General features: G+C 42.4%; 1 protein-coding gene across 1 annotated transcript in view; it reads right to left on the bottom strand.

Moving 5' to 3' along the window:
- LOC132406317 (adhesion G protein-coupled receptor E1-like) overlaps positions 1–13,284 on the bottom strand; it is a 277,652-nt gene that overhangs the window by 219,912 nt on the left and 44,456 nt on the right. The window contains exon 2 of the mRNA XM_059991819.1: positions 4,008–4,097. Coding sequence (XP_059847802.1) covers positions 4,008–4,097 — 90 coding nt within the window. The remainder of the gene's footprint in view (positions 1–4,007; positions 4,098–13,284) is intronic.

Genomic DNA, 13,284 nt, shown 5'->3' with positions numbered 1-13,284 from the left:
GATTGGGAAAACTTTAAAAAGCAACAAAGAATCACTAAGTGAGTAATAAAGAAAGGGAAGATAGATTATGAAAATAAACCAGCACAGAAGTCTAAAAATGGATAGTATAAGTTTATTTAATTATATAAAGCAGAAAATGGTGGCTAAAGTGAATGTAGGCCCCTTGGAGGATGAGAAGAGGGAATTGATATAGGGTAATGAGGAAATGGCCGAGGCTTTGCGTAACTATTTTGTGTCAATCTTCACAGTGGAGGACACAACTAACATGCCAAAGAGAGATGTTATGAATGCAGTGGGAGGTGAGGACCTTGATACAATAGATATCACTAAAGACATAATGCTGAGCAAACTTCAAGATCTGAAGATAGACAAGTCCCCTGATCCTGATGGAATGCATCCTAGGGTACTGAAAGAAATGGCAGAAGTTATAGTAGAGGCTTTGGTGATAATTTACCAAAATTCTCTGGACTCTGGGCAGGTCCCGATGGATTGGAACTCAGCAAACGTCATACTACTGTTCAAAAAAGGATGTAGGCAAAAGGCAGGTAACTATAGGCCAGCTAGATTGACATCTGTAGTTGGGAAAATGCTTGAAGCTATCATTAAAGAAGAAATAGAGAGGCATCTGGGAAGAATTGGATCCATCAGGCAGACACAGCACGGATTCAGCAAAGACAGGTCCTGCTTTACAAACTTACTGGAGTTCTTTGAGGATATAACGAGTGCAGTGGATAGAGGGGACATTATTTACATAGATTTCCAGAAGGGGTTTGATAAGGTGCTACATAAAAGGCTTACTCATAGGATAAGGATGCATAGAGTTGGAGGTGATGAATTAGCATGGATAGAGGACTGGTTAACTAATAGAAAGCAGGGAGTTGATATACATGGGTGTTACTCTGCTTGGCAATCAATGGTGAGTGCTGTGCCACAGGGGTCAGTGCTGTCCCTGCAATTGTTCATGATATATACTAATGATCTGGACATGGGGACCAAGTGTAGTATATTTAAGTCTGCTGATGGCACTAAATTGAGTGGAAAAGTAAATTGGGCAGAAGATATGGACAGTCACCTCAGGTCAGATTTGACAAGGTACCCCATGCAAGGTTTATTGAAGAGGTAAGGAGGCTTGGGATCCAAGGGGATATTGTTTTGTGGATCCAGACTAGCTTGCCCACAGAAGGCAAAGAATGGTTGTAGATGTTGGTGACCTGTAGTGTGCCTCTGGGATCTGTTCTGCGATCCCAACTCCTCGTGATTTTTATAAACAACCTGGATGAAGAATTGGAGGGATGGGTTAGTAAATTTGCTGATGACACAAAGGTTGAAGGTGTTGTAGATAGTGTAGAGGGCTGTCAGAGGTTACCGTGGGACATTGATAGGATGCAAAAATGGGCTGAGAAGTGGCAGATGGAGTTCAACCCAGATAAGTGTGAGGTGGTTCATTTTGGTAGGTCAAATGTGATGACAGAATATAGTATTAATGGTAAGACTCCTGGCAGTGTGGAGAATCAGAGGGATCTTGAGGTCTGAGTCCATAGGACACTCGAAGCTGCTAATGCAGGTTGACTCTGTGGTTAAGAAGGCATACTGTGCATTGGCCTTCATCAATCGTCGGATTGAGTTTAAGTGTGAGAGGTAATGTGGCAGCTATATAGGACCCTGGTCAGACCCCACTTGGAGTACTGTGCTCAATTCTGGTTGCCTCACTATAAGAAGGATGTGGAAACCATAGAAAGGGTGCAGAGGAGACTTACAAGGATGTTGCCTGGATTGGGGAGTATGCCTTATGAGAATAGGTTGAGTGAACTTGGCCTTTTATCCTTGGAGCAACGGAGGATGAGAGGTGATCTGATAGAAGTGTATAAGATGATGAGAGGCATTGATCATATGGATAGTCAGAGGCATTTTCCCAGGGCTGAAATAGCTAGCACAAGAGGACACAGTTTTACAGTGCTTGGAAGTAGGTACAGAATAGATGTCAGGGGTAAGTTCTTTTACTTAGAGATTGGTGAGTGTGTGGAATAGGCTGCTGGCGACGCTGGTGGAGGTGGATATGATAGGATCATTTAAGAAACCTCTGGAAGGTACATGGAGCTCAGTAAAATAGAAAGCCTAGGTAATTTCTGAGGAAAGGACATGTTCAGCACAACTTTGTGGGCCAAATGGCCTGTATTGTGCTGTGGGTTTTCTATGTTAGTCTGCAAAGAGATATAGCTAGGTTGATTGAGTGGGCAAGTGTCTGGCAGATAGAGTATAATGTTGGTAAATGTGAGCTCATCCTCTTTGGAAAGAAAAATGGAAGATCAGATTATTTTTTAAATGGTAATAAATTGCAGCATGCTGCTATGCTGTGGGACTTTGGAGTGTTTGTGTATGATTTACAAAATGCAGGTTTGCAAGTAAGAACATACAAATATCAGAAATAGGAGCAGGAGTAGGCCATTTGGCCTGTTGAGCCTACTCTGCCATTCAGTAAGTCCATAACGGATCTGGCATGGTCTCATCTCCACCTACCTGCCTTTTCCCCATAACCCTTAATTACCTGACAATACAAATATTTATCCAACCTTGTTTTAAATACATTTACTGAGGTTGCCTCCACTGCTTCATTGGGCAAAGAATTTCACAGGTTCATCACTCTTTGGGAAAAACAGTTCCTCATCTCTGTCTTTAAGAGCAGGGAGGTTATGCTGCAACTCTACAGGGTACTAGTGAGGCCGCACCTGGAGTACTGCGTGCATTTCTGGTCTCCTTACTTAAGGAAGGATACACTAGTTTGGAGGCGGTGCAGAGGAGCTTCATCAGGTTGATTCCAGTTAGACCATGAGTTGCCTGGGACTGTACTCTCTGGAATTTAGAAGAATGAGGGGAGATCTTATAGAAACATATAAAATTATATGCGATAGATAAGATAGAGGTAGTAAAGTTGTTTCCACTGGTAGGTGAGACTAGAAATAGGGACATAGCCTCAGGATTCAGGGAGTAGATTTAGGATGGAGATAAGGAGGATCTGCTTTTCTCAGAAAGTGGTGAATCTGTGGAATTCTCTGCCCAATGAAGCAGTGGATCCTTCCTCTGTACATATATTTAAGACAAGGTTAGATAAATTTTGGCATGGTAGGGTTATGGGAAAAGTCAGGTAGGTGGAGATGAGTCCATGGCCAGATCAGCCATGATCTTATATGGTGGAGCCAGGCTCGATGGGCCAGATGACCTACTCCTGCTCCTATTTCTTAGGTCCTTATGTTCTTATGGAATGGTTTCCATACATTAGCTTTGTCAAAGGCCTTTAACTATTTACTGGGTTTACCCAAAGTCTCCTTCCTATAAAAACTAAGCAACATCTTCCTTACGTTTTTCTTTATAACTCATTTCAACCCTGTTCATGGCCATCATTTTCCTGTCTCTTTTCAGAGTTCCTACTCTGCTCTCCTAATGCCACTTGTGTCTTTACTCTCCTTTGGTACAGGGATAATGGGATGATTGACACAGGAATTCAAATACCCTGGTGGATTTAATGAGATTAGCATGTATTGCTTTCCCAGGAAGCACCTAATTCTGGATGATCAAGTTTGCAAATAACTGTCTATGGCAGAGACAACAGGTGGTGGATTCAGGACAGCTGGATGGTTGAAGAGACAAATCTCTTATCTAACATCCATCACATCTAGCCTGCCCCATTTCTGGTGCCAATATCTTTTGCCTGTTTCCATGAGAAGAGCAGAAACCATTTTTTGGTCAATCAGAGATGCATTAGATTAGAACCGTGAACAGAGAGAACACCATATAATTGTGGCTCTGGAGTTAAAGAGCAGTCTGGCTAATTTCTATTATATTTATTTTGAATAATAAGTTAAAGTCCAGATCTCAGCTCAAACAAAGTTTAACAACAAGTTAACAAAAATGGGACAAGGGGATGTAGACTTCAAATCTAAAACATGAATATTAAACAGAACAAAATTAAGTTTTAGGATATCATATATCTTAAAATGCTTATAACTCACCAACACATGTCCCATTTTCGTGTAGTGTGTATCCCTGTGGACACTTCAAACAAGTGACATATTGATTCCAAGTGGAACCAACATAAAGCACTAGAGAGCAAAATAAACAATCAGAAATGAATGAGGATTATTGCAAACTTTTCTTAATTGTGTTATTTGAGAATAAACTCCTCTTAAATCAGTCACTGAAGCCAAAATTGCAAGCAGGTTAAGATGGGAAGTAGATGGAATGTAAACATTGATGTGGACCTGGTGGGTTTGCTGCTACACATGCCAGATAATTAATTACCAATTAAATGCAACTCCTACAAAGGAAAAGCCAATAATAAAATGCAGAATATACTGTTACAGTTATGGAGAAAGTTCAGTGATCGAAAGATCAAGAGTTCACATTTATCATACAAAAGGTCAGTTCAATTGACAAAAATTAAATCTTGTTAAAGGTGATCTCATGGAATCCATGAGCCACATTTCTATTCTCCCAGAAACTTAATCTGGTTACCCATACCAGTAAACTCAATTTCTCCTGAACCTTTCAGCATTGATATCTTAATGTCTGAAATGTTTTTCTGCAGGGAAACTGCTCAAACTGCTGAGCATTTCCTGCCTTGGTTGTAGATTTTCTTTTTGCTTCTTTATCAGTTCTACAATCTTTGCCTTCAGCTGACAGAAGGAACCACATAAGACACTTGTCAACCAAGAGACCTTGTGGAGGTAATTCTGGTTGATGTCCTATAATGTCGCATAATCAATAACAGGATCACATCCCAATAAAACAGGTGTTCCCAATCTTTTATATGCCATGGACCAATACCATTAAGCAAGGGGTCCATATTGAATAGAGAAACATCTGTGATTAATGACTAACACCAGTGGCAAAATGAACCTCCATATATAAAAATAGCATCTCTGAGAAATCTTACCACATTTTGGTCTAGACATGTGTCTGAGTTTCTTTTTAATAGTATTATCACCTGTGACCTGGGATGGGACGTGTACTGGTGTCATTTCTTTTGTTCAGTTTTGAATGCCTGTCCCTAGTTTGTTTGGTTCCTCTGATGCACATTAGCTAATGTGAATGATGCTGAGGGGGGTCTCATAGACCTCACACTGCATACTAATCATAAGACAGAAATTAGCTGAAAGAGTCCTTTAAAAAAGTATCTGAGGAGTGAAAAACAGTGTCAGTGCTTCAGGTCAAAGACCCTTCACTGGAACCAGGAGAATTCTAAGCTGCAATGAGAGAGGAATGGAAAGGATAGAGGTATATAAGAGTGATGAGAGGCATTGATCATGTGGATAGTCAGGGGCTTTTTCCCCAGGGCTGAAACGGTTGCCACAAGAGGACACAGGTCTAAGGTGCTGGGGAGTAGGTACAGAGGAGATGTCAAGGGTAAGTTTTTTACTCAGAGAGTGGTGAGTGTGTGGAATGGACTGCCGGCAATGGTGGTGGAGGCAGATACGATAGGGTCTTTTAAGAGACTTTTGGATAGGTACATGGAGCTTAAAAAATACAGGGCTATGGGTAAGCATAGTAATTTCGAAAGTAGGGACATGTTCGGATCAACTTTATGGGCCAAAGGGCCTGTATTGTGCTGTAGGTTTTCTATGTTTCTAATATTTTAGACAAGGTGAGGTCAGAGTTGTCCAACTTACTCCAGAGTTATAGGAGTTGCCTGATTAATGGACTGAGGGAATTAGAAAGCGAGAGAAAGAAAAGGTCAGTATTAAAGCTGAGAAGTGCATGCTAGAGTTGTTATCTAAACCTGTAACCAAATGGAGAATGTGGGAAATGGCCAACAGGTCAGGCAGTGCTTGAGGAGAGATAAAAATGACTAATATCACAGATGGATAACTGTCTATTTTTAATTTCAAAAGTCAGGCGATTTCAAATTGTTGGATTCAGTCAAGTCCTCTGTGCTTCCCTAACCCCCATTCCCAGCTGGCCGGTGCCTCAGTCACTATATTTGGGAAATGGGGGACTATATTGCCAAACACTCCCACACGTGCCTGTGGAAGGGAGGTCGCTGGTGCTAGGTGGCAAGCAGGACTTGGACCAGATAATGGTGTCCTGGCTACACCCCAGTACTTGGGGCTGGTGGAAATCAGATCAGGGAGGGAAGTGACCAGCTACCTCAGACCAGCATCCAGCAGCTGCCTTCAGTTACTTGGCATAGGGCTGCAGTGGGAAGAGCCAAGCGAAGGTGGCGAGAAACAGTCCTCTCAGCCCACCAAGCCCCTCGCCACCCTTTGTACATCTGGCTGAGGGAGCCCAGTGAGAGGCAAAGCCCTGGAAGGAAGGAATTAAATATAACCATCAACATTGGAGAAACTATCAGACAAACGAGTGGGGCCAAGGGCTGATGCTTCCGTGTTGAGCAGCTACCATCAGAGGGCCACATAAAAAGTGGTCACTGAGACACAACTTTCAAAAAATCCATACATCCTCCAGAAATTCCAGGGAACTGGAAAACTGCCAGAGTGGAAACCCGATTCAGGCTGGGAGGGAGGAATAAAGAGGAATGAGGAATGGGTGGGTGTAACACAGTTGTTTCCAAACTTTTTTGGGCTTACTGTCCCCTTGGCTCCCAGGAAGTTAGACGGGGAAGATTCAGTGGATGTAGTGTACCTCGATTTTCAGAGGGCATTTGATAAGGTCCCACATAGGAGATTGGTGGGTAAGCTCAAAGCTCATGGCTTTGGGGAGAAGATATTGACATGGATAGAAAACTGGTTGGCAGATAGAAAGCAAAGTGGTGACTAGTGGGGTGCCACAGGGCTCGGTATTGGGACCACAGCTGTTTACGATTTACGTCAACGATTTAGATGAAGGCATTGAGAATAACATCAGCAAATTTGCTGATGATACGAAGCTGGGTGGCAGTGTGACATGTGATGAGGATGTTAGGAGAATTCAGGGTGACTTGGATAGGCTGGGTGAGTGGGCAGATACTTGGCAGATGACGTTTAATGTGAATAAGTGTGAGGTTATCCACTTTGGGAGTAAGAACAGGAAGGCAGATTATTACCTGAACAGAGTAGAGTTAGGTAAGGGAGAAATACAAAGCGATCTAGGAGTCCTTGTTCATCAGTCACTGAAGGTGAATGAGCAAGTGCAGCAGGCAGTGAAGAAGGCTAATGGAATGTTGGCCTTTATTACAAAGGGAATTGAGTACAAAAGCAAGGAAATCCTTTTGCATTTGTACAGGGTCCTGGTGAGACCACACCTGGAGTATTGTGTACAGTCTTGGTCTCCAGGGTTAAGGAAGGACATCCTGGCTGTAGAGGAAGTGCAGCGTAGATTCACGAGGTTAATTCCTGGGATGGCAGGACTATCTTACGCAGAGAGGTTAGAGAGACTGGGCTTGTACACGCTGGAATTAAGGAGATTGAGAGGGGATCTGATTGAAACATAAGATTATTAAGGGATATTCAAGATAGAGGCAGGAAATATGTTCCAGATGCTGGGAGAGTCCAGTACCAGAGGGCATGGTTTGAGAATAAGGGGTAGGTCATTTAGGACAGAGTTAAGGAAAAACTTCTTCTCCCAGAGAGTTGTGGGGGTCTGGAATGCACTGCCTTGGAAGGTAGTGGAGGCCAATTCTCTGGATGCTTTCAAGAAGGAGCTAGATAGGTATCTTATGGATAGGGGAATCAAGGGATATGGGGACAAGGCAGGAACCAGGTATTGATAGTAGATGATCAGCCATGATCTCAAAGTGGCGGTGCAGGCTCAAAGGGCTGAATGGTCTACTTCTGCATCTATTGTCTATCACATCCCAGGCACCCCCTCCCTTTCCAGTCATTGCTTAAACACTAAAAAAAATAGGAACTGCAAAATTCAAAGCAGTGACAAATAAATGCAAACATTATTCAAATATATTTAAAACTACTATTAAAATTATTTTAATGAATTACAGTAAAACAATTTTCATCAACAAGAGCAGACATTAGTAGTCCAACTATTCACTATTTCATTGCTTTTTTATCTTTCAATGAGATGGATGGACTTGTTGCAGAATCAGAATCAGAATCAAAATCTGATTTATTATCACCGGCATGTGATGTGAAATTTGTTACCTTAGCAGCAGCAGTTCAATGTAATACATAATCTAGCAGAGAGAGAAAAAAGTTAAATAAAATAAAACATAACAATAAATAAACAAGTAACTAAATTACACATATTGAATAGATTATTTAAAAATGTGCAAAAACAAAAAAATACTGTATATTAAAAAAGTGAGGTGGTGTCCAAAGCTTCAAACTCCATTTAGGAATCTGATGGCAGAGGGGAAGAAGCTGTTCCTAAATCACTGAGTGTGTGCCTTCAGGCTTCTGTATCTCTTACCTGATAGTAACAGTGAGAAAAGCGCATGCCCTGGGTGCTAGAGGTCTTTAATAATGGACCCTGCCTTTCTGAGACACCGCTTCCTAAAGATGTCCTGGGTACTTTGTAGGCTAGTGCCCAAGATGGAGCTGACTTGATTTATAACCTTCTGCAGTTTCTTTCAGTCCTGTGCAGTAGCCCTTCCATACCAGACAGACAGACAGATAGACAGACATACTTTATTGATCCCGAGGGGAAATTGAGTTTCGTTACAGCCGCACCAACCAAGAATAGTGAAGAAATATAAAACCATAAATAATTAAATAATAATAATAAGTTAATAATGCCATAATAAGTGGAAATAAGTCCAGGACCAGCCTATTGGCTCAGGGTGTTTGGCACTCCGAGGGAGGAGTTGTAAATTTTGATGGCCACAGGTAGGAATGACTTCCTGTGATGCTCAGTGTTACATCTCGGTGGAATGAGTCTCTGGCTGAATGTACTCCTGTGCCTAACCAGTACATTATGGAGTGGATGGGAGTCATTGTCCAAGATGGCATGCAACTTGGACAGCATCCTCTTTTCAGACACCACCGTCAGAGAGTCCAGTTCCACCCCCACAACATCACTGGTCTTACGAATGAGTTTGTTGATTCTGTTGGTGTCTGCTACCCTCAGATATCCCCAGATATTTGTAATCCTCCACCATGTCCACACTGACCCCTTGGATGGAAACAGGGGTCACCGGTGCCTTAGCTCTCCTCAGGTCCACCACCAGCTGCTTAGTCTTTTTAGCTTAGTTTAACTAAGGCTTAGTCCTTAACCTGTCAGAATGCTCTCTACGGTACAACTATAGAAGTTTTTGAGCATATTTGTTGACATGCCAAATCTCTTCAAACTCCTAATAAAGTATAGCCGCTGTCTTGCCTTCTTTATGACTACATCAATATGTTGGGACCAGGTTAGATCCTCAGAAATCTTGACACCCAGGAACTTGAAGCTGCTCACCCTCTCCACTTCTGATCCCTCTATAAGGATTGGTATGTGTTCCTTCATCTTACCCTTCCTGAAGTCCACAATCAGCTCTTTTGTCTTACTGATGTTGAGTGCCAGGTTGTTGCTGTGGCACCATTCCACTAGTTGGCATATCTCAGCCCTGTACACTCTCTCATCACCACCTGAGATTCTACCAACAATGATTGTATTGTCAGCAAATTTGTAGATGGTATTTGAGCTATGCCTAGCCACACAGTCATGTGTATTCAAAGAGTAGAGCAGTGGGCTAAGCATACACCCCTGAGGTGCGCCAGTGTTGATCGTCAGTAAAGAGGATATGTTATCACCAATCAACACAGACTGTGATCTTCCAGTTAGGAAGTTGAGGATCCAATTACAGAGGGAGGTACAGGGGCCCAGGTTTTGCAACTTCGCAATCATGATTGTGGGAATGATAGTATTAACTGCTGAACTATAGTCGATGAACGTAGGTATTTGTGTTGTCTAGGTGGTCTAAAGCCATGTGAAGAGCCATGGAGATTGCATAGAGATTGTGATGATAGGTAAATTGTAATGGGTCCAGGTCCTTGCTGAGGCAGTTCAGTCTAGTCATAACCAACCTCTCAAAACATTTCATCACTGTTGATGTGAGTGCTACTGGGTGATAGTCGTTAAGGCAGCCCACGTTATTCTTCTTTGGCACTGGTGTAATTGTTGCCTTTTTAAAGCGAGTGGGAACTTCTGCCTGTAGTGATATCAGTTTCTCAACATCAGGCTGAATGCCACTCCGAAGGACTCTCAGACCCTCTCGTGCAGTAATTTTCAGTGTTTTGAAAGAAGTTTGGTGCTTTATTCAATATGATATGAGAGCAATAAAGAAATTCTTGACATTTTTTCCACTGTGCAGGATAGTGATCAGAGATTTCTTTCTGCGACACTTCAGGGGAAGGGGAGACTTGTACAAGAGAGACATATTGCTCCTGAGCTGGAGTGGAACCAATACCCTGGTGTTTGCTGATGATACTCAGGAGAGTTTAAACTAGTTTTGCAGAGGGCTGGGAATGGTTCCCTTGGTCAGTCAGGGAAGGATTGCACTGTAAGGTTGCTGTCAGGAAAAGTATTGAAAGGGAAAATAAAAATAACAGGTCTGATGGGCAGATAGTTTCAAGTGTGTATATTTTAATGCTAGGAGTATTATGGGTAAAGGTGATGAACTTAGAACATAGATCAGAACATGGAACTACAGTGTTGTAGCCATTACTGAAACTTGGTTGAGAGAGGGGCCGGTATGAGTGATTAATGTACTGGGTTTTTTGTAGGTTTAGAAAAGATAGAGAAGGAGGTATAAAAGGGTTTGGAGTTGCACTACTAATCAGCGACAATATCACAACTTCACTCTGAGGAGAAATAATGGAGGGGTCAGACACTAAGTCCATTTGTGTGGAACTCAGGAATAGGAAAGGTGCAATCGCACTGATGGGATTGTACAACAGACCCCCTAATAGGTACTGGGATGTTGAAGAACAGATATGTAATCAGATTTAGGAAATGTATAAAAATAATAGGGTTGTTGTCATGGGGGATTTCAACATCCTAGATACAAACTGGGATCTTCTTAGTGCAAGGGCTTTAGATGGAGTTGAATTTGTTAAGTCTATCCAGGAAGGCTTCTTAAATCAATATGTGGATTGTTCAACAAAAGGAAGAGTCACACTGGACCTGGGGTTGAGTATTGAACCTGACTGGGTGACTGACCTTTCAGTGGGTGAACAGTTAGGGAACTCCTTACCTTTCAGGATAGCTATAGGTAAGGATTGGTATGGTCCTTGTGGGAGAGCTTTAAATTGGAGCAGGACAAATTGTGAGGGTATTAGGCAGGAACTAAGAAGCATCAATTGGGTACAACTTTTCTCTGACAAGTCCACAACAGACATGTGGAAGGTGTTTAAAGATCAATTGCACACGGTACAGGAAAGGTATATTCCTGTTAGAAGGAAGGATGGGGATGGAAAGATAAGAGAACCTTGAGTGCCCAGAGAGGTGATGAATTTAATCAAGAAGAAAAAGGAAAAGTACATAAAGCTTTAGAAGTCAGGATCAATCGAAGCACTCAAAGACCATAAGGAAGTCAGAAAAGAACTAAAGAAGGGAATTAGGAAACCCAGGAGAGGGCCATGACAAGTCATTGGCAAGTAGCACTAAGGTCAACCTGAAGGCATTCTATATACAGGTATACATCAAGAGCAAGAGGACAACTAGGGAGAGGGTAGGACTTCTTAGGCATAAAGAGGGAAGCATTTGCTTGGATCCAGATAATGCGAGTGAGGTATGTATGAGTACTTTGCTTCAGTATTTAACAAGGAAAAGGATATGAAGGCCCAGGAGATCAGTGTTGAGTGTTTAACTACTTTAGGCCATTCAGAGTTCAAGGAGGAGGTAGTGTTGGTCCTCCTAATGAGTATTAAGGTGAGTATGTCCCCAGGGCCTGATGTGATTTACCCCACATTATTGAAGGAGAGCAACTGATAAATTGCTAGGAACTTGACCAGTACCTCTGTGTCCTTTCTATCCATAGGCAGGGTCCCAGAGGACTGGCGAGTGGTGAATGTTGTATCTCTATTTAACAAGGGAACAAAAATAAAACTATAGATCACATCTGTTGCAAGGAAATTGCCGGAAAAATTCTCATGGATAGGATATATGAGCATTTAGAAACACGTATCCTAATTAGGGAGAGCCAGCATGGCTTTGTATGTGGCAGGTCATGCCTTACCATTTGATTGAGCTTTTTGACAAGGTGACGAGAGAGATTTATGAGGGTAAGATAGTGGATTTTGTCAACATGGATTTTAGTAAGGCGTTTGAAGTTCCTCATGGGAGGCCAACCCAGAAGATTAAAATGCATGGAATCTGTGGTGAATTGGCTGTTTGGATTCAGGACTGCCTTGCACAGAGAAGACAGAGAATAGTGGTTGAAGGGACCTATTCAAGTTGGATGTTTGTAATTAGTGGTGTTCCAAAGGGATCTGTGCTGGGACTTCAGCTGTTTGTGATGTATATAAATAACCTGGATGAAAATGTAGACGGATCGGTTAATATGATTGCAGATGATACCATGGTTGGTGGAATTGTGTATAGACAATAGGTGCAGAAGTAGACCATTCGGCCCTTCGAGCCTGCATAGCCAGTCTGAGATCATGGCTGATCATCTTCTATCAATACCCGGTTCCTGCCTTGTCCCCATATCCCTTGATTCCCCTATCCATAAGATACCTATCTAGCTCCTTCTTGAAAGCATCCAGAGAATTGGCCTCCACTGCCTTCTGAGCCAGTGCATTCCACACCCCCACAACTCTCTGGGAGAAGGAGTTTTTCCTTAACTCTGTCCTAAATGACCTACCCCTTATTCTTAATCCATGCCCTCTGGTACTGGACTCTCCCAGCATCTGGAACATATTTCCTGCCTCTATCTTGTCCAATCCCTTAATAATCTTATATGTTGCAATCAGATCCCCTCTCAATCTCCTTAATTCCAGAGTGTACAAGCCCAGTTTCTCTAACCTCTCTGCGTAAGACAGTCCGGACATCCCAGGAATTAACCTTGTGAATCTACGCTGCACTTCCTCTACAGCCAGGATGTCCTTCCTTAACCCTGGGGACCAAGACTGTACACAATACTCCAGGTGTGGTCTCACCAGGGCCCTGTACAAATGCAAGAGGATTTCCTTGCTCTTGTACTCAATTCCCTTTGTAATAAAGGCCAACATTCCATTAGCCTTCCTCACTGCCTGCTGCACTTGCTCATTCACCTTCAGTGTCTGATGAACAAGGACTCCTAGATCAATTTGTATTCCTCCCTTACCTAACTCTACACCATTCAGATAATAATCTGCCTTCCTGTTCTTACTCCCAAAGTGGATAACCTCACACTTATTCACATTAAACGTCATCTGC

This window comes from Hypanus sabinus, chromosome 16, assembly GCF_030144855.1.
Source record: "Hypanus sabinus isolate sHypSab1 chromosome 16, sHypSab1.hap1, whole genome shotgun sequence".
Taxonomy (NCBI): Eukaryota; Metazoa; Chordata; class Chondrichthyes; order Myliobatiformes; family Dasyatidae; genus Hypanus; species Hypanus sabinus.
This window is presented reverse-complemented; position numbering and strand designations above follow the sequence as displayed.